General features: G+C 47.1%; 1 protein-coding gene across 1 annotated transcript in view; it reads left to right on the forward strand.

The window, feature by feature from the left end:
- Nucleotides 1-20,352, forward strand: part of LOC119458788 (potassium voltage-gated channel protein eag) — a 130,326-nt gene that overhangs the window by 88,511 nt on the left and 21,463 nt on the right. Inside the window, exons 2-5 of the mRNA XM_037720650.2 lie at nt 14,027-14,389; nt 14,827-15,248; nt 16,034-16,153; nt 19,882-20,127. Of these exons, the coding sequence (XP_037576578.1) occupies nt 14,027-14,389; nt 14,827-15,248; nt 16,034-16,153; nt 19,882-20,127 (1,151 nt within the window). The remainder of the gene's footprint in view (nt 1-14,026; nt 14,390-14,826; nt 15,249-16,033; nt 16,154-19,881; nt 20,128-20,352) is intronic.

Here is a 20,352-nt window from a genome sequence, read left to right on the forward strand (position 1 = left end):
ATGGCCGTAGTCGTAGGGTTCCCTACAAAAAAATTGCCACAGGAAAATGTGGCGCTAGCGTTTACGGTAGCAGTTCAGTCATGCGTGAGAATAATAGTTAATACCAGTTGGTGCACAGAACTTGCCTAAACTTCGTCGTTTTTTTTTTTTTTTTGGGGGGGGGGGGGGGGGGGGGCTTTAAACGACTTTGTTAATTTGCAAATGGATATGCGTGTCGATGTATGATGCATTGCACTCAACAGTTTATGAAAACAGTGTACTTTATTTATTTTCAGTTGACTACCATTATGTTGACCTGCGTTCAGGGTTGCCAGGTTGTGTCAAGCTGTTTATTTAGCTTTCTGCCTGATCGACCTCAACACTGTCGCAAATGAAATTCAGTTCAGTTCAGAGGAACAATTTGTTAGTAACTAACACATGAAGCCAAAAGCATAGAAAATATTACCTGTATGTTTAATTGAATTTTTTAATTAACAGAGGGAAGTGAAAGTGGACGAAAAGACAGCTAGTCGGCGCTGGGAGCCGAACCCGAACCCGTCACCGCATTATTTTAAAAGCGTGTGAAGCTCCACCAGCTTAGTTATGGCGTCGACATTATCATTACCATAATCATCATCAACTCATCGCCGCCCACAACTTTAACCTACTGGCATTCTGTAAACATTCAAAAATAAGTATGCATAGATAGGGTAAGAGAGACCGACAGCAAGCAAGGAAAGGCGGATCTTATAAACAGCACGTTCGGTTTTCTACCCTGCGCAGGGGGAAGGAGGTAAAGGGGCGAAAAGAGAGAAAGAAGGAATGAGAGAGAGAGAGAGCTCTAGTAGCGAGCACACTTGAAGATGCGCAGCAAGTCTTTATAAAAAAATGCGATGGCAGAGACCCGTCCACTTGAGGAGCTGCAGTAACGCCCTCGTTGCTTTCTGCGCCAGCTACGCGCACGGTCACGATTCAAGGATCTTCGCTTCTGAAAAACTATTTTCAGTCCAGCCAATTTGATGTTGTCCGGAGAGGAAGGCGCTGGACGTCGTGTATACGGGAAACAAAGACGCAGGAGGGCGTTCAGTGGTCTCTTCGGTAACCCAACGGTCACACATATATGCGTGTCGCCGATCTCAGGCTTAAACTCTCCATTGTGGAGTCGACGTCGTCGCTCGCGTCGATCGGGTCAGGATACACGATGCGATCTGTATCGAACGCGCCGACGTTCAACTTCCGCGCAGTAGCGCGCGGTGTTGCAGCTACAGCGCGCAGTGCGTTGTAACGAGAGAGAGAGAGAGAGAGAGAGAGAGAGAAAGAAAAGAAGGGAGGAAGGAAGGGTTAACCAGACTTTGTCCAGTTTCCTACCCTACAAGTGAGGAGGGGGATGGGGGAGTTAAAGAAAGCGAGAGAGAAGAAAAACCGGCTTGCGTTTACGGTGTGCTTTATCGACCACGATGGACGAGGTTCGTTGAAGCAAAACCAGTTCGGGGTGTACGACCTGTTTCTTTCTTCTTTCTTTTGTACAGTTCAAACAATTTAAAGAAAGAAAAAAAAAAGAAGCACCTTCTAACAGGTAACGCTGTTTCGCCTCTCGGGGTGCACCTGATGCCAGAGGCGGACGTTACTTGCGTGAGAAATCGCAATAATCCAGAGTTCATTAAAACGATCCACTGACAACGTTTTCAATTATTCGCTTTATGACACATCTTCCAAATGCGAAATTGAAGCCGAGCGGTAGTTAAGTCATGGCTGCTTCACAGAAGTACTTGAGCTATCACCAATTTCGAGACATCCCGCCTTAGAATGTGCTACGAAATGCGCATGGCCGTTCCAACTGACAGTTTCCGAAAAGCGCGCACCAAGCACTTCGGTGTCGCCAACGCCAACGCACTCTTAAGCAGATCTTAAGAAAATCTTTAATAGTAAATCAGTCAGGGCGCTCTGAGGCTTCCCAGTATATTTTCTGCGGTTTCAACGTCAACCACGTCAATTTAAAGCAACAACAAGAAATTGTGTAAATCGCACGTTTGCACTACTCCTTTGAAGGAAATCGCATAGTACCGAAATACCTCGCGCGCGTTTACCGAGCCTATTTGTGCGACAAGTGGCCGAGCAGCGGAGGGCTGTGACATTTTCCAAGGTGCGGCAGAGTCGATTTCGAAGAGCGAAGCGCGTGCGTTGTGTTTGCCTGCATTCGCTCTGCGTATTGATCGATTTCTCCGAGTTGTTTTCCTCTCCCGGACAACGCAATTGTTCTTACTTTCGACGAGCGCGAGTGAAAAAAATTAATATGCTAGCCCCGTCATACCCAACACGCAGTTGCACCCTTTCCGGCGACAAGTACTGACACAGACTTCCGCGGTTGATCGTTCACAGCGGAGCGAGCGCCACATATGATTCGATTGAAACATTTCAATGGAGGTTTCGACGCTGTGGACAGTTTTGGAATTGCGTTCGCGAGCAGACGTAAACGCCTTGCGTATGCGCACAGAGAAATAGGCCTATAGCGTTGTCTGCGCGCTGCGCATGCGCAGCAGGCTATTGGGCTCCAGCGCTTTACGTCCGTTATACTGACGCACGTAGTCGATTTAATAAATTGGTTCACCCACCTAAGAAGTAGTGGCCAAGAAGCCCGCGCCGTATTGGCTGATGCTGCAGTCATTGGAGCCGAAATGTGTAGCCACTGCTAACGCATTCTATCTTGAAAGACTTCCGTGTGTGTACGCCGAGTTTAACGCAACCTTTATGTACAGAAACAGCGTGGTGAAGCATGGCGGCCGCCGTGGCTTCAGTGCGAATTGTCGTGGTGGCCGCGCTCTCATTACAGTTGATTGCCAGTTAATGGTTAATTAAGCTTCTTCGTTCCTTCTGAACTCCTCTGAAACGATAGTTATGAGCGCCTATAGCCCATCTATGTTGTGAGATATTTGGGCGACTCTGGCGTCTGCAAGCCTGACGATTTTACGCGTCGGCACATACAGCAACGGCAAGGTGCGTGCTAATGGATTGCCTTGGTATGAACTGGTTTGACATAAGGCATCATATGGCGCCCCATGCACTAGCGTTCTGTTTACGTTTGCGTTCCCGTGCGTTGAACTAAATCTATTCTAGGGACGCAAACCGTAGCGCCCCATAAAGTGTACGTAAGGCGCTGAAACGCCGTTCTAACACTGCCTTTTTATTACCAGCTTTCCCTACGTAACGACATTATCATAATGGCTGCTTACCATTCAATCCGGGTCGATCACGGAAAGAATGTTGCGCATATCCCATATATTGCAAGACTGAATAATCTCTGCTCTCTCTCTCTCTCTCTCTCTCTCTCTCTCTATATATATATATATATATATATATATATATATATATATATATATATATATATACTCGATGGACTGGCCGCATGGCATATGTACAAACAAAATTAGCCGTGGACTATAAACTCACCTACCCGCAGAAATAGTGATAATAACAGACTACTCAGTTTACAAACGCCGTGTTCCGGCTTTTCTTCGCTGCAAACGCTTATCAATTGTCCGTGCGCAGAGCTGTATTGTATATTAAGTGATGAATAGTTGGCGCGTTTTTATGAGCGCAATTTTTCTTTTTTTCGGATACATACCAAGTTCACCGCTTATTCTGAGGCACACATGTCCAGCTCTTGAGCAAAGTCGTTGTTATTGGCTTAAAAGCATGACTTGGAAACGAGTTTAAGCAGTTGCAACAGTATTTAGCTACGTGCGCGTGCAGTGTCAGAATGCAAAACCAGCGGCGCTGTGCGCAGGTCGATTGCTCCAAAGCTGGAACGAGCACTATTTGAAGTTGCTCCTAAATTTCTTGCGAGGAACTAAACTGACAACTCGCCACGTTGAACGAGAAAACAGCGTCTTCTGCTTACTCCGCACGAACTAAAGCCTTTTATGAAAACGATATGTTGCCTCGCGGCCTAACGCGTGTTATCATCTACTACAGAACTTCCGAGCTAGTTATATTTCGCTGTTACCGTGGCTGCGGATCAATGGGAAATAGCGAGGATATCCCTGCTGTTTGAAGCATTAATTTAAAGCTATTAAGCGTATGTCACTGTAATTAAAGCGCCTGCCTAAACGAGCGCAGACTCCGCGATTTGAAATGCCGGCATCATATTTAAGATATATAAAGAGAACGCAATGGTCTACTCACTTGGAAGAAAAAAGTCGTCCCGAGCGAAGTGTTTCGAGCAAACCAGCTTGTAGAATCAGTCACCTTTTTCCAAGTGTTTTCTTATCACTGTCGCCCTTCGAAGCGCGTCGTCTGGTTCTTTCGGGAAACGATGGAATGATGCATTGCTGTCTTTCGGCCGCGATGAAACGCATAATCGTACGCGGAGAAAGTATTTCGGCGTCAGTTTTCTCTTTTTTTTTCTTTTTTATCCGGGCTCGTGCGCACCGGCATCACGACGATTTGATTGAGGACTACAAGCCAGCTTTTCAGCGCGAGCCGTAATATGCGACAACCCGTTTCGCTTCAAGACTGAAAAAGGGATTTGCTGGTTCTCGGCACGACCGCTAGGTGGCGAGTGATAACGCGGACACGCGAACAGGTCTACTTCTTTGGCTAAGCGGGTGGGGTTTGCTAAACTTTTTTTTTTTTTTGAGCGTGGCAAAAGATGCACGGAGGGAAGGAAATACTCAAAGAGCAAACTGATTTAACGATACAAAAGACATAATTCATAGCGCAATCTTGGCAGACGCGCCGCAAACACAATACACAGATGGTGTGACAGAGATAGTTCATCTCTACTATACTTCAAATGTGTCTCAAGCAGGTGCGTCTCTGTAGAATATACGGTAATTGAAGTGTCACTGACACACGCGGCACCTTTCTTTCTGATAAAGTATTCCTCCATGAGTTCACGTACTGTTTCATTGCCACTCCTGTCCTCCGGGAATATCAACAATCGAAAAGAACGGCGCGCATGCGCAGGCATTGCAGTGTACGCTAAGATGCGCACCATCTAACTTATACCGGTGTTACACGTACACTTCTGCTCGCGATCGGGGACGTTCCGGATCGGATTTCTCGATCGCGATCAACAGTGATCGCTGCTACACGGTCCAACGATCCGGATCGAGTTATTATCATCTGCTGATCTTCGGCAACTCTCAGAACTGCAGAATGTCTTGGCTACCAATTGAGATCGCCAAAATATGGTTAAATGTGGACACTATATCAATTTTACATCTTACTATTGCGGATAAAAAGGCTTTGAAACCTTTTTATTGAGCAGCCTTCACGTTTTCTTTTTGGCGTTTTCATAAAACTGCGCTTGAGGGTGCAGACGTCAGCCTGCGATCGCGATCAAGGGGCGTGATCGCGATTCTCGGATCGCGATCAGCCGGATCCGGATCCTGCAAGATCGCGATCGCAAATGACCATCTAGCAACACCCGATCCGGATCAAGCTCAATCCGGATCGGCCCCAATTGCGATCAGAAGTGTACGTGTGACACCGGTATTATTTCGGTTGTTACAATGATCCGTCAGACGGTCATTAACCCGTCGGCCCGTTTGGACGGCATGGTTTTGGCAGCCTGAGAGGCATCTCGTATAGACAACCCCAACAGCATAGCGCAGAAATTGCTTGGTGTGCTTCTCATCCCCCTTGAAAATTATTTTAGTCTATTAACATTCGTCTATACGGTTAATAGATTCTGTATAATTAAATCTACTGGACTTCTATAGACAAATTCAAGACACTGTGTATAGGCTAGTCTGTGGACATACCTGTGGCCTTACACTTTTCATCGAGTATTGTTCGTAGAATGTCTATAGACTGGTCTATGGCCAGTGTAATTACTCATTGTCCTACAATTTTTTATCGACTACCGTCTATTGAATATTCAGAAGAAAATATCTGTAGAAATTCTTATACTCGTTATAGACATCATCTCACTTTTCATTTACTTTTATTCAGACAATCTCTATAGACAAACACAGAATGGTTTATGGACAATCCTTAGACTGTCTAAATCCATTTTTGTAAGGGACAGCACCGAGAGACGGAGGTGTTGCACCGAGCGAGCTTAGGCACCTTCTGAACTGCAGTTCAGGATTTGCGGGCCTAATCGAACTGACCTGCAATAACCAACAATGAAACATCCTAATTTAGAAAGAACCACGAAGAGGTGGTATATTGCTGCGAGCAGTATTTCAGTTTGCGGTTCTCAAACGAAATCGCACCGTTGCACAGGCTACGCTACACATCTTCTCGTGTATACGGATACACATCTACGCTTCTGGCATTATCTTAGCTCGTCGCGTGTTCCCGAGCAGTTTCGCGGCTTTGATTTCTGTCGCAACTGCCGGCCATTCCTAAACAGTCGATACGCCGGAACGGCGTCAGAAGTTTACCAGCGGAAGGTTTCTCTGAACACTTCAGAAGCAAGAAGAATGAAAAATTAAAGCAAGTGGGAGGGGAAGATTGGATGTAATGGCTTTTGAACGGTCGGCGTGAGCTCAAGGCTAATGAATCCCGCGTCGAAAACGATGCCCGGTTCTTATTTTTTTTATTTTTTTTTTTTTTGTTCCATTAGGCAGTCGTATCTATTACATGTTCCTACGGTATGAGCTTTGTCTTTTCGTGGGCAATTACAATAAGCTTTTCTTTCGCTAAATGTTTTCACAAACGTTGGAAAACGTGTTGCGATCTTTACCTTGTTTCTTTTCTCTTTCGCTCTCTCTCTCTTCTCTCTCTCTCTCTCTCTCTCTATTGCTCTCTCTTTCAACTGGGTTAAAGCTAATGCAGCGTCTAAAGTATAACAAGGTATTATTTTTACCAGGGGCGAGAGCTGGGCAGCTCTGTTTGCAGCCTCGCTTTCTACCCCGCTTCACGCAGTCCTCGTTTTCACACGCTTTTCTACTATCTATTTCCCTCGCCTCATAATCATCATCGTCACTTTCCTCCTCTCCCTTTGTTTTCATATTGCTGAGTAGCTAGCTAGGCTAGAGCACAGTAGTTCGGGTCGATTTCTAGGCTTCTTTCTAATAAATCGCCGTCTCACTCCATCTCGAAAAAAAAAAAAAGCGAAAGCAGATGGGTAAAAGCAAGCTCGTTACGAAAGTTTGTTCTTTTTTTTTTGGATGTGTATTTGTAGCTTGCCATGCTATGCGTTTGCTTTTTCAAGCGCTGCCTTGCACAAAGAAAGTAATTAACTGCGCTTGTACGGAGAACACCCAGAGCCGTGTAAATAGGGCTCCGTTATTCTTGTCCTGAATGGAAAACAGCACCTACATTATCATAACGGCTTTCGGACGCGGATTCGTGGCTAGAAGATTGTGCCTGATAACCGAAGCAGTAAGCACAATAACAGAAAGAAAAGAACCGGGCTTTTGAAACGACGAGTCGTTTCGCACGTTCAGTCACGGTTGTGTTATGTATCGTAGTGGGCGCGCACTTCACACTGGTCAAGAGACTACATTATTAGAAACGCTATTGATGACGAAGATGATGATTATGATTGGGGTGGGGGTGCTGGTGGTGGTGGTTTAGATAATTATGGTGGTGAAACAAAGATCCAGGAAAGGTAAAACTGACAAGAAAAGAATAGTGCGTAATTGAGAAGTCAGACCAGATGAAAGGTTGATTGCATTTAAATTGATTTTATTAGCACTTTGTCTTCAGCCTGTCATTCTATCTTTGTCCTACCTCTCTTCTATCTCATTCTATCTCTTGTTTTGAGCCATGTTAGTAAACATAGAGGGAAAGAGAGATAGTAATAAATAAAATATATGCACAGTAGAGAGAAATTGAAGGTAGGGAGGTCGGCCAGAGCTAGTACGTTTTAGTCTGCGACGTTGTAGTACAGAAAAAGTAAAAGTGAGGAAAATAGTGACAAGCGTTATCGTGAAGCTTTCGTGGTTGCCTTTGTACCCTCGTGGACGGTTGATAATTGTTTACCTTTCATGAAACATTCTTCCCCTGGTTGTCAACAGTGGTTTGAAAAAAAAAAAAAAGGAAAAACCTTGCACTCGGCCGCGCAACGCTTGAAACAGCGAAGCTGGGCGATCATAGTCCAGCATTTTCCGGAAGTGCACGCGCACTTTTCATCTTATTACTCATGATGATGATAATTTATTTTTGCGCATCTCGGACTTACGGCCGTCACTGCGCGTTGCATAGCGCAGCTTGCAACACTGACACCGCGTTCCAATACCGACATCGCGTTCCAGGAGACCCGCTCCGTGACTGCGTCTCTCTCTCTCTCTCTCTCGCTCTCATAGCGCGCAAAACCTCTTCACCTCGCAGAGCACGAGCGTACGAACGCGCCAGCTGTGGACGAAGACGACGACGCTAGAACACAATCATGTGGTTCGCATAAATGCATGTTCTGCAAGCGTGGCTGCTAGTGGTTCTTTCCTGGTAGTTTCTTGATATGCACCACAAATTACGGCTGGCTTAAACAGCTTCACTGTTAAAAGGATTTTCAAATGTAACCAACGTTTCGACAAGCGGACAAAGGTCTTGTCTAAGGAGACGAAGCCAACTCCCCTTGTCTCGATCAAACTTTAGTTTGGGAAGTTGGTTCATTATGCTAGTACAGGCGGCGCGGCACGCAAAAAGAAAAAAATAAATACACTGAGAAATAAGAGAAACGGAACAGGTGTGTCTCTCCTTTGTCCTTGTTTTTAAACGTTGACTCCGACGACACTCCTGGTTTTACGCCTGTCGATCCCTTTGAACCTCCATCTTTCCGTCAACTCCTGTCTTGTACGGGTTCCTCCGTCTAATGTATATTTGCGGAACTGAGTTCCTATGGTCGTCATCTGCTTATTTTATATCCACTGCGGGACGGGGGCATCCGCCAGAGATTACTAATAAACCCAGTCGTGCGACAGCTCACTTCCTGTGCAAGTATCATTTCTACAAAGTAAAACCTCGTTATAGCGAAGTGGGATATAGCGAAATAATGAATATAACAAAGTCAGTGAAATTCACCTGGAAATCTCCGTAGAGATTCATAGTGCAGCATATGCAATAATGGATATAACGAAGTAATGGATATAACTAATTCTACTTGTCCCTTCAACATCGTTATAAGGAGGTTTTACTGTCTATGTCGTTGCCATCTAAAGTCAACTGAGGTTCCTTGAAGCTGCGGCGCAGAAGGCAAACAAACACATTTGTTGCCTGCGTTATTATAAAGCTTTAGATCAGAGAAAGAGAGAGAGACACATCAGGTGCGAAAGGTGGGGAGGTTAACCGGAAGATAAACAACCAGTTTGCTACCCTTCATATGAGAAGTGGTAAGGGGAGACAGAAAAATAAAAAATGAAAATCACACCCAGAGAAGAGAGATAGAAAACGAACGTATGCACACGCACACACATAAAGAATAATGCGGGAGTGTCAGAGTAGTTCAACCAAGTCACTTGAACAGAGGAATTTAGGTGGCACCTTCAGCATGCTTTAGATTAGGGAACGCAAATGGCTTGGGTTCCGGTTGCACAGGCAAGTCACTTGGGTATACGACTTTTCGGCCTAGTTGGTACGAGTTTGTCTTAGAGGAAATGACACAAAGCCGGACAACACACAACACCACAAGACAGGACAGGTGCCTCCTGTCATCTGTCCTGGCACGTGTCCGGTCTTCCAGTTTCATGCGTCGTTTCCTTTTGTGCCATTTCCTCCAAGCTACCAGTAAAGCCCGTATAGGGCTTCGTTTCTTGTGTAAGCAAGACGCTTGCATTCCCTTTTCTAAAGCTCTCTATTAGCTTCTGCATCATTTCAATAAGCTAGTCGGAACTAGCGGGTTGTTCCTCCTTGTGTTTCCTGATGTCCTTGTCGTCGAGGCATCCTCTCGTGCTCTCCGGCGTACTGCCGTCGTGTCCATCTCTCCGTACCGCACGGAACAGGAGCCCTATAAGGGCTATACTGCCGTGACGTCACACACGCCAAATTGTCCTATAATCACAGATTCCACTGTGCTGCCGGATACAAAGTAATCGAGGCGACGCGTAGCTTTGCACCATGCTGGCTATGCAACAATACGGTGGCCTTGATGATTGCCAGTGCATAACCACCGTAGCGGTCACTGTAGAATTTCGCCACGCCGTCTAATCCCCCATCTTGTAATCTCCGATTGGCTCAAAAATATCAGCATGCCAGAATTCGGGTTTCCGCAAGCTCGCTCGAATCTGTTTGAGACACGTGGAACGCGCGAAGCGCGACAGGAACCGCCTACTTTCACGCGTTCGCCTTGACGTCATCGCGCGTTCCGTCGACGTCACGGAGCAGAAATTCGTATCTCCACGACGTCTATTGGTTAGTTTTGCAAGCTTTCCCCCTTTATGTTTGTTACTTTTGTTTTTGTTGTTTAAGGTTTCTTTTTCGCTGTTAATTTTTTTTCTTTCTCTCTATTCCTAGGATTCGGAAACTAAACGTGGTTTCTGTACGCGCCGTATAGTCAGCAGCATACCATGACGCACTCACTGTTCCTTACAGCACAATTCCTCGTAGTTACGCGTCGTCTTAATCTTTTTTGCATCGCATGCCAGGAAACGGAAACTGAATATGGGACAGGTGGGGCGGCCAATGTCGAGGCTAAGGAAAGAAGGAAACGGGCCACGCTTGTATTGGTGGTTGGGTAGGAGGAGGAGGAGGAGGTTAGCAGTCGGAGCATCGCAGTGGCTTGCAAACGAGCTCGCTTATCGCAACGCCGTCACCCGCGGGGTCGTTCTTTGACGCTGCGCAACGCATCGTGGGAGGTCGGTAAGGACTCCACAGCGTGCCCCCCCCCCCCCCCCCCCCCGCGCTTCGCCCCATCCCTCCGAAGCACTGCATGCTTGGTGGTCTTCAGGTGTACTGCTAAGAAACACACTATACGCAGTCCTTAGACGAGTAAAAAGAAGCGTATAGCGCACTTTCTTTCTGTCGTAACTTCTTTAATTCTGACTCTGTAGCTTTTTTGTCTCTCTCTCTCTCTCTCTCTCTCTTTCTCTCACCTGTACGAGTCGAGAAGCGGTGAATAAAAAAAAATCAATTGAGAGAAGACACCCACCTGGCGCGCGAACCCCGCCGTTTCCGGACTAAAAGTACTTCCGAAAAAGAGCCATGTGACCCGACACCCCTTTTCCGCCTCTTTCCTCTAAACTCTTTCCTTTATGATATTTTTGCATCATAACTTTTTTTTTCCTTTATCTTCTATGTCCCGACGTATATCGGCCGGCAGAGCACACGGGCCCCCTATTAGACAGAACGCTTGAAGAAACGACAGGAAATGAAAAAAAGAAAGAAAGAAAGCATCTCCGAGAAGAACGCTGAATGGGTCATTTTCCGGAGACCGCACTGGGTGTAGACACGTGTACAACTCGCTCACTCACTCCCGCGATGGTGTCTACGTACCGCATCCTCCGGACTACAGTCCGCGGACTTTCACCGTTTAAAAGTTGAAATTTCGCGTGGCGCGGGCTCAGGCTGCTGACTGATTCATGAATCATATTTCTAAGGTCGTAGGCAAGCTTAAAAAAAGATGGTGCACTGCGAAGTAGTGGTGCGTCAGCTGGACAATATTATGTCAGTCTGTTTTGCACTGTTGAGCGCGGTATCTTTTTTAGAGTAAAAGGTCGAAGTTAGAATCCTCGCTGAGCGCTGCAGTATCACTTTATTCCACAATAAAATTGTGGCGTAGCACTTTGGGGTTCCATCGATGGAGAGTGCCCGCTCTGACGGACATCAGAATGACTGCAATAGTGCATAAAAGCATCCTGAAAAAGCAAGAAAGAAGAAGAAAAAAATAAAAAGAAAACCGGGGCTTGACGGCGCCTGGATCTGTCTACCGTGATAACACATATAGTGAAATCGGCCATGAAATTATGATAAAATGCAATCTAACATATAGGACTCACCACCTATCCTTTCTCTTTTTGTCAATTGGCCGAATGCACTAGTTGCGAACAATTAAAGTATATCAATATTTTTAGGTCAAACCGCTGTATTTTCCGCAGGAATGCCTACGGTACAACAAGTGCGGACTAATCACACATTTGAACCTGCGGTCAAAATTTATTAACTCATTTAAGTTATTCATTGACTTAATTAATTCAATTCTCTCTATTGCAAGGTTTGCCCTTAAGGTAAGGCAAAAAAAAAAGATGTAATTCTTTTTTTAGACGTAATCCCTTTTTTTCATTATTATTATTTTTTTATATGAACGCAGGTTACATACACACTGGGTGCAGAGTATAATCCGGAACATACAGTATATCCCCCTTCTCTTTTTTCCAGACTCCCCGTCATTTAACGCACGTTTGAAGCGCGTAGGTACTGAACAGACGCGGAGGAACGCTGCCGTTGAATTCCAGTGTTTTACATGAATCCGAGCAGTTCGAGTCAGCGCCGGAGTGCAGCTGCTGCTGCTATTTGTTCAACGATGATGAGGCCGCAGAGTTCTACCGTGCCTTTTGAGCGAAGTCATTTTCTGCATTAGCATCTCGCGTGGTTCTTCGCGCTACGATTTGAAATGGTGCGCTTGCGCTACAAGATATACTGCCATGGGTGACCATTATAGCGAAATTAGTGTTTTCAGGCATGATGTGACGCGTAAGCAGGTGACTTTCATCTTAGAGAAAGAGAGAGAGAGAGCGTGTGTGTGTGTGTGTGTGTGTGTGTGTGTGTGTGTGTGTGTGTGTGTGTGTGTGTGTGTGTGTGTGTGTGTGTGTGTTGTGTGTGTGTGTGTGTGTGTGTGTGTGTGTGTGTGTGTGTGTGTGTGTGTGTGTGTGTGTGTGTGTGTGTGTGTGTGTGTGTGTGTGTGTGTGTGTGTGTGTGTGTGTGTGTGTGTGTGTGTGGTGTGTGTGTGAGTGAGTGAGTGAGTGAGTGAGTGAGTGAGTGAGTGAGTGAGTGAGTGAGTGAGTGAGTGAGTGAGTGAGTGAGTGAGTGAGTGAGTGAGTGAGTGAGTGAGTGAGTGAGTGAGTGAGTATGTGTGTGTGTGTGGGGGGGGGGTGGCAAGAAGTATACGTTCCTGTCAGCCTTTGTAAGGCTAACAGTACTGTGTCAATAGATAAACACTACTATGTTTCTCGTCCGCTGCTATTGATGCGTACGCCCCGGGAGCTTATTTCTTTCAGCACTTGAGTGCACTTGTCACTAATATGGGAATCTCAAACTCATCGGCGCTTTTCCTCTTAACGCAATATCTTGGTGTACAATCCATTCTGTATAACCGCGCCCCTTAAAGGAATATCGTATTTACGACCCACTGAGCGGTACCCACAGTATCATGCCAGGAAATAGCTTCTTCTTCTTTGATCAACCGGCCACACATTGGAGTAGCATGCCAGCCTATAGCAACTCCATCTCAGTATGTGCTTGTGCCTACTTAAGGCGGGGGCCTTAAGCCCCCCCCCCCCCCTTAAAGGGGCCTTAAAGGGCACCTCACCAGGTCAGGCCATTTTTAGCTGACAAGCGCAGCGCATACAATGCGCGCTAACGATCGTGTCTGCTAAGCTTTACATCGCTACACGCCACTGAAACAGCTGAAATTTCAAACCGAACGCCGTTTGCCATTCTCGCGGACTCCGCGCTCCAAGCCGTAGGGTTGAAGTATATGTGCAAGTGCGCCTACGTACATGTGTAAGTGCTGTGACGTCACTCATAGTGACACGTGACACTTCGAAAATTATTCGGGGCAACATGTGTTATTTGTGTAATCTGTTGCTTCAGTAGACAAATTAAAGTTCATAGAAATAATAGGACACACAAACGGAATGCCTGCGTGTTCTTCATTTACTTTGCACCGCAGCAGGAGAGATGTACAGTCGCGAGCAAAAGTTTGGAGACCACGGCATCAGCAAAGAATTTAAATATATTCAAGCACAGCTCCGCGGCCTCGAATTGGCTTAATACGTTGTGTTGGTCAAACACGTGCACGTAGGCGTGCGCTCTTGATTTCATCAGGAATGCCCAGGCTACGCAGAAAAAAAAGTGCCATATAGAACTCGTAAGTTTCTGATAACTACGTTCGTATCGAACTATCCTTCATGTTAAGTCTCTCTGTTTTCTCGTTTCGCAGCGGACTGCAGCTTCCTGTTGGCGAACGCGCAGATCGTGGACTACCCGATCGTGTACTGCTCGGAGAGCTTCTGCAAGATCTCCGGCTACAACCGGGCCGAAGTGATGCAGAAGAGCTGCCGCTGCAGCTTCATGTACGGCGAGCTCACCGACCGGCCCACCATCAGCAAGCTGGAGCACTGCCTGGACGCGCACGCACAGGACCAGCTCGAGATACTTCTCTACCGAAAGAACCGCACGCCGCTGTGGCTGCTGCTACACGTGGCGCCCATCAAGAACGAGAAGGACATGGTCGTCCTCTTCCTGCTCACATTCCGAGACATCACGGCGCTCAAGCAGCCCCTAGAGGACGACGTCTCCAAAGGTACGGGAAGGGGCCTTTAGATTCAGATTACATAGGATTTAGATTAGATAAGACAGACAGACAGACAGACAGACAAATTGGTGTTCTATTAATCAAAGTACGCGCTCTGGCCGCAATTAATGAGCGTTTAATCTGCCCTAAGAATGTCTTGTAGAAGTAATAGAACTGGGGCTCGGTGTGCGCTCCTGCTACCGCGGCGCTCTTTTTGCCTTGAAAGTGCCGTCGCTGATCTCTTTACCTCAGCACCTTAGGTGTCTTTGCAAACTTACCCTACATCTCGTCGCTCCTTATTTATGTAAATCTTAATTTTTGCCCTCCCTCATTTTTCTGTCGTCTGCTGGTGTCTTCTACTGCTATCGTCTGCTCCCGTCGTCCACTCTTGTCGTCTGCTCTTCACATTGCGTTCCTGCCGTCTGATCCCGTCGTCCCCGCCGCAGCTGGCCTGAGCAAGTTCGCCCGGCTTGCCCGCTCGGTGACCCGGAGCCGGTCGGTGCTGGTGCAGTTCTCGTCGCACCTTCCGGCGGCGATCAAGGCGGACGCTGGCCCCGGCACGTCGCGCCAGTCGCAGATCGCGCACATGATGAGCCTAAACGCCGAGGTGCTTCCTCAATACCGCCAGGAGGCGCCCAAGACGCCGCCGCACATCCTGCTCCACTACTGCGCCTTCAAGGCCATCTGGGACTGGGTGATCCTGTGCCTGACCTTCTACACGGCCATCATGGTGCCGTACAACGTGGCCTTCAAGAACAAGACGAGCGAGGACGTGTCGTTGCTCGTGCTAGACTCCATCGTGGACGTCATCTTCTTCATCGACATCGTGCTCAACTTCCACACCACGTTCGTCGGACCCGGAGGAGAGGTGAGAGCTTGCGGTGAAGGCTTGTCTGTTCCGACAGGCGATTCGGTGAGTGAGTGAGTGAGTGAGTGAGTGAGTGAGTGAGTGAGTGAGTGAGTGAGTGAGTGAGTGAGTGAGTGAGTGAGTGAGTGAGTGAGTGAGTGAGTGAGTGAGTGAGTGAGTGAGTGAGTGAGTGAGTGAGTGAGTGAGTGAGTGAGTGAGTGAGTGAGTGAGTGAGTGAGTGAGTGAGTGAGTGAGTGAGTGAGTGAGTGAGTGAGTTATATTAGTGTGTGATGATTGATTAGGCGGGTGAATTTCAGAACAGTCAACTTTATTCAAAGCTAAATTCTCATTAATTGGCCTGGTTAGTCACGTGCTAGTACTTCGCGAGCCTACGCGAAGGGGAACAGGAGCCTTATTATTTACTCATACATTCATGCGTTCATTCACTCACTCACTCATTTGTTTAGTATTGTGCCTCAAAGGCCACGATGCGAGACGTTGCATGATGAGTGGACATAAATATGGCAGCCGTAGTTTACATGATCAGGTACCCTTCAGAGGCATACTTGAATTGGTAGGTTCGATCTTTCAACTGCTGCCGCACTAAATGTTAATTACCGAAATTTTGTTAATCATCGTATTAGTCATTATCGCGCAAATTCAGGTATCTTGGTCCGCGTAGTTCAAAAATTATCAATTTGTCCTGAAATTCCCAACTGATACTCTGAGACAGCCTTCATCGAAACACGCGGTATATCCTCGGTACGTGGATTATACTTATTAGTTTCTCTCTCTTCGCGTCGTAGGTGGTGTCCGACCCGAAGATAATCCGCATGAACTACCTCAAGTCATGGTTCACCATCGACCTGTTGTCGTGCCTGCCGTATGACGTTTTCAACGCGTTCGACAACGGCGAGGACCAACAGGTAAGGAGGGGGTGTCGTATTTTCGAAATTTCGGATGCTAATTGTATACATGAGTGTCCGATCGGTGTATTTGGTAACGGATTTCCACATGGCCGAATATACGACGTTACTGCGACTACTGGAGCCTGCCTTCCATAGAAAACGAGATTCGATAAGATTAATTAGCCTTCGATTAGACGGACCGGCACGGGCGGATAGATAGATAGCTAGATAGATAGCTAGTAGATAGTAGATAGATAGATAGTAGCTAGTAGATAGGATAGATAGTAGATAGATAGATAGAAGATAGATAGATAGATAGATAGATAGATAGATAGAATAGATAGAATAGATAGTAGACAGTAGTAGATAGATAGATAGATAGATGATAGATGTAGAGATCGATGATAGATCGATAGATAGATAGATAGATAGATGATGATAGATAGATAGATAGATAGATAGATATATAGATATTATTGCGTTCCGAACGTTCAAATACTTGGTAGTTGATGAAAAATAAATTATCATATCTCTGTACCACAATATCCCCTACATGCCTCTTATGCCGGGGTCCACCAAGACTTCACTGACGTATTTCCGTCACGGAAATACGTCATAGAACATAATACAAAGAAAGAAACCAGAAGAAAAAGTTCCACAAACATGCAAAATTTGGAAATCGAACCCACGACCTCTCGGTCCGCGACAATAGATCGCCGAGCGTTTAACCCATTGCGCCACAAACGCATTTGCAGAGAGCTACACAGACGCGCCTTATATATCTAATACTCCTCCGTGTACCCGCGCTCTTGCTCGGGGCGGTGCCGCCGCCTACGAGCAGAAAAGTTGTCGCAGTTTCACCCGAAAGGCGAAGCATCAATTGCGATAGCAAATTTGTAGAGAGCTATACGGAGTAAGGATAGTAGTTTTATCAGCTGTACAAACTTGGACATGCAGCAGCACCGGCAACACGCAGAACTGTTGTCGACGCCGTCGGCGTTTTGCCTGCGTTCGCACAAAACGCGCGCGGCGTTGGTGACTGTTGCCGGAGCCTCTGGGGGCGGCTCGGAGGTTTTCGACGAGATCAGAACGGGACACTTGTCGAGCAGCGTCGGAAGTCTTTACCACCTTCTCGCCTCACAACGTTTTATATAAATAGGCATTTTGTGCCACAGCTAAACGTCGCCTCCCTTTCCTCCTCCCCCCTCCCCCACGGCGTCTCGCGCGTCGGAAGAAGGCGCGTTTGCTCTACATATATGGTGATTGTAAAGGAGGAAAGAGACGCCTACTTCTGCAGCCCTTAAGGGAGCACGGCTCAGAACGCGCGTTTGTTCTCCGCCGTGCGTTCATTCCCCGTAAAAGCGCGCGCCCCTCGCGCTCTTTCACTCGCACATACAGCGTTCGGCGCGCGGCGCCGATTTCATCTCCATTGACGTCATACGGAACCTCACGGCGACGGCGACGCCGACGGCAGAAATCTGCTTTTGAGTGTCCATATAATTGCTATCGCAATAAAAGAGAAGTACTGCATTATGACACTAACGCGCACCGACAGTGAACGCTTCGGTGGTCTCAGCACTACGACGCCTCGATGCCAGCATTCGAAGGGACGCTGGCATCAAGAAGCACTACCAACGCCACCTAGGTGGCGTTCACCGTACTCAGCACAGCGGAGCGTGGCCTCCGCAATTAGCTCTGAAAATGTTTCTGAAGTTGATCGCGGAGGCTGCAATTACGACGCGCTGTACGCGCTGATTTGACTCGGTGACGATTCAGTTACGTGCTTTGTCTTGCGCGTTGTATTAGTGTGTCAGTTACGTGCTTCGTCTTTCGCGTTGTGCTAGCGTGTGCAGCGTAGTGCAGCTTCCATATGCACGACGGTTGCTCATGGTCATCGACGTTGGTAGTCGTGATGGAGGAGACGTGCCACCAGGCGTCAGCGTGGGTGCATCAACGCCTAAGGGCGCTTTAGCCACAAAACACCAATAGACATTATATATCAATGTGCAATAAACATTACACTACTTCTGTGAAGACACGTTTCACTTTCGTGTTCTATACCGATTCCTATATAAGAGGGATCAACCACATGTTTTTTTCTAGAGAGATACAGGCTCTTTGACGAGAACTAACGAGACTGCTTGGTAGATGGTCTAGTACACTGCTTCCTTGTGTATGTGACAATAACTGCACCGGGAGATAGGAGAGGCACTACTTAACGTCCACAAAACATGCAGCATACGTGATTAAAAGTATCTCGTTTTGAGACCAGTCTCTCGCAGAAAATCACAATTGCCTGTGTAGCACGGGACGCGCAGGCAGCACTTTTAGTCCGTGGTCCCAAGCAAATTTCGTAGCTCAAGGCGCGATTCCTGACGGACATTCAATGTCCGTCAGGACATTGAATCAGGATATGTCCAGGACATGTGCGTTAGGACAATCCTTTGGAATGTGATCAGGCAATGTCAGTCAGGACATTGAATCAGGACATTTCCAGGACAAGGCAGGACTTCTCCGTCAGGACGATCCTTTGGAATGCAATCAGGCTGCAATAACGGATTAAGATGGGCTATGTCCTCTCGCAAATTGTGCGGAGTTCACACAGCGGCAATCCTATCTGCAAAATTTTTATACAAGAGGTATGTTATGGGGGCAATCTGCACACGAATACGGTGCCGGCACGCACGATCACGCTTTTCAAGGCCACACACAACGTGCAGAAATCTCACATTAGATTTCGAGTGCAAATAGGTGTGTAGTGCTGCTCCGGGCTAGTCCAGAAAGCACGCTGCGAGTTGCACATGAGAGAAGACGGTATGGCTGAACCATCACTCACAGTAAAAAAAAAAAGGCTACTCAACAGCAGTCGACATCGAAAAAGACAAGGTCTTCTGGGGCACCATTAGTGTACCTTGTGGTTTACTCTTACACAGAGCCCTTTACCTAACATTTACTTTAGTTTGCTTTACTTTACTTTCGTTTTAGACTGCACTATCTTCGAGATCGGTCCACACTTTTTAGACCGCACTATCTCCCTCCGGGAACCTTTTTTTTTTTTTTTGAGCAATGCCACAATTCCGGCTCTTGTTTTAGGTGTGCACATTTTGAACGAGCGCATCTAGATTTTATTTCGGCCATTTCTTGCGCTAATTATGCACTATACAGCTGCGTACAGACCTAAACGCTAATTATGAGCGTCTTTTTTAGTTCCAAGCTTCATTTCGACGCCTTTTTTCGTTGTCCTGTGTGCACTATAGAAGGCCTGAAATCATGTAATTTGACGAGCCGAAAGTGGGCCAGATACCCAGATCCCACGAACCATCCGATCTATCTAAAGTCGCCAAAGAAGAACCTTGTCTGCAAAACAAGTTACCGGGATTTGTTCCGATGCGTCGCTGTATACGCTGAACCAGCAACACAGCCTGCGCCTTGCCCATCACTCGATTCGGTTCGAATTTAGATTTTATATTAGGTTAGAATTTTATACTTGCAGTTCCGTTATTATAGTATTAGCTGAAAGTACTATTTGCACTTTACTTATCGAGTCGGTCCTCCGTCGGCATGCAACTGCCTGATGTACTCAGGGGAGATGGGATCTTTGTCAAGCCGCGATATATACATTGGCTTTTTCCTTTTGCCCATATCCTCATCTGTGTGATGCTGTACATGGCTGGTACAATAAAATAGATAAGACTAAAAAAACTTCGGCTATTGTAACACGCAAACCTTATATACCATGTACCCAGGGCATCGGCAGCCTATTCAGCGCGCTCAAAGTGGTGCGACTGCTGCGGCTAGGCCGCGTGGTTCGCAAGCTGGACCGCTACCTGGAGTACGGCGCCGCCATGCTGATCCTGCTGCTCTGCTTCTACATGCTGGTGGCCCACTGGCTCGCCTGCATCTGGTACAGCATCGGGCGCAGCGACGCCGAGAACGGCGTCCAGTTCAGCTGGCTCTGGAAGCTCGCCAACGTCACACAGTCGCAGTTCAAGGCGAGTCGCCCGCCAACCAGGGGTGTTCGGGGGAACGGATCTTTAAGCCAACGCGTTGCAGTTGCTCACCCGCGGGGAGTGAAACGAGGTATAGGAACCGTGGCCTCCGTGATCGCGGAGCAGAGGTTGGCGGAGCAACGGTTGCCGGAGCAACGGCTGCCGGAGCAACGGTTGCCGGAGCAACGGTTGCCGGAGCAACGGTTGCCGCAGCAACGGTTGCCGGAG

Source organism: Dermacentor silvarum, chromosome 7, assembly GCF_013339745.2.
Source record: "Dermacentor silvarum isolate Dsil-2018 chromosome 7, BIME_Dsil_1.4, whole genome shotgun sequence".
Classification (NCBI taxonomy): domain Eukaryota; kingdom Metazoa; phylum Arthropoda; class Arachnida; order Ixodida; family Ixodidae; genus Dermacentor; species Dermacentor silvarum.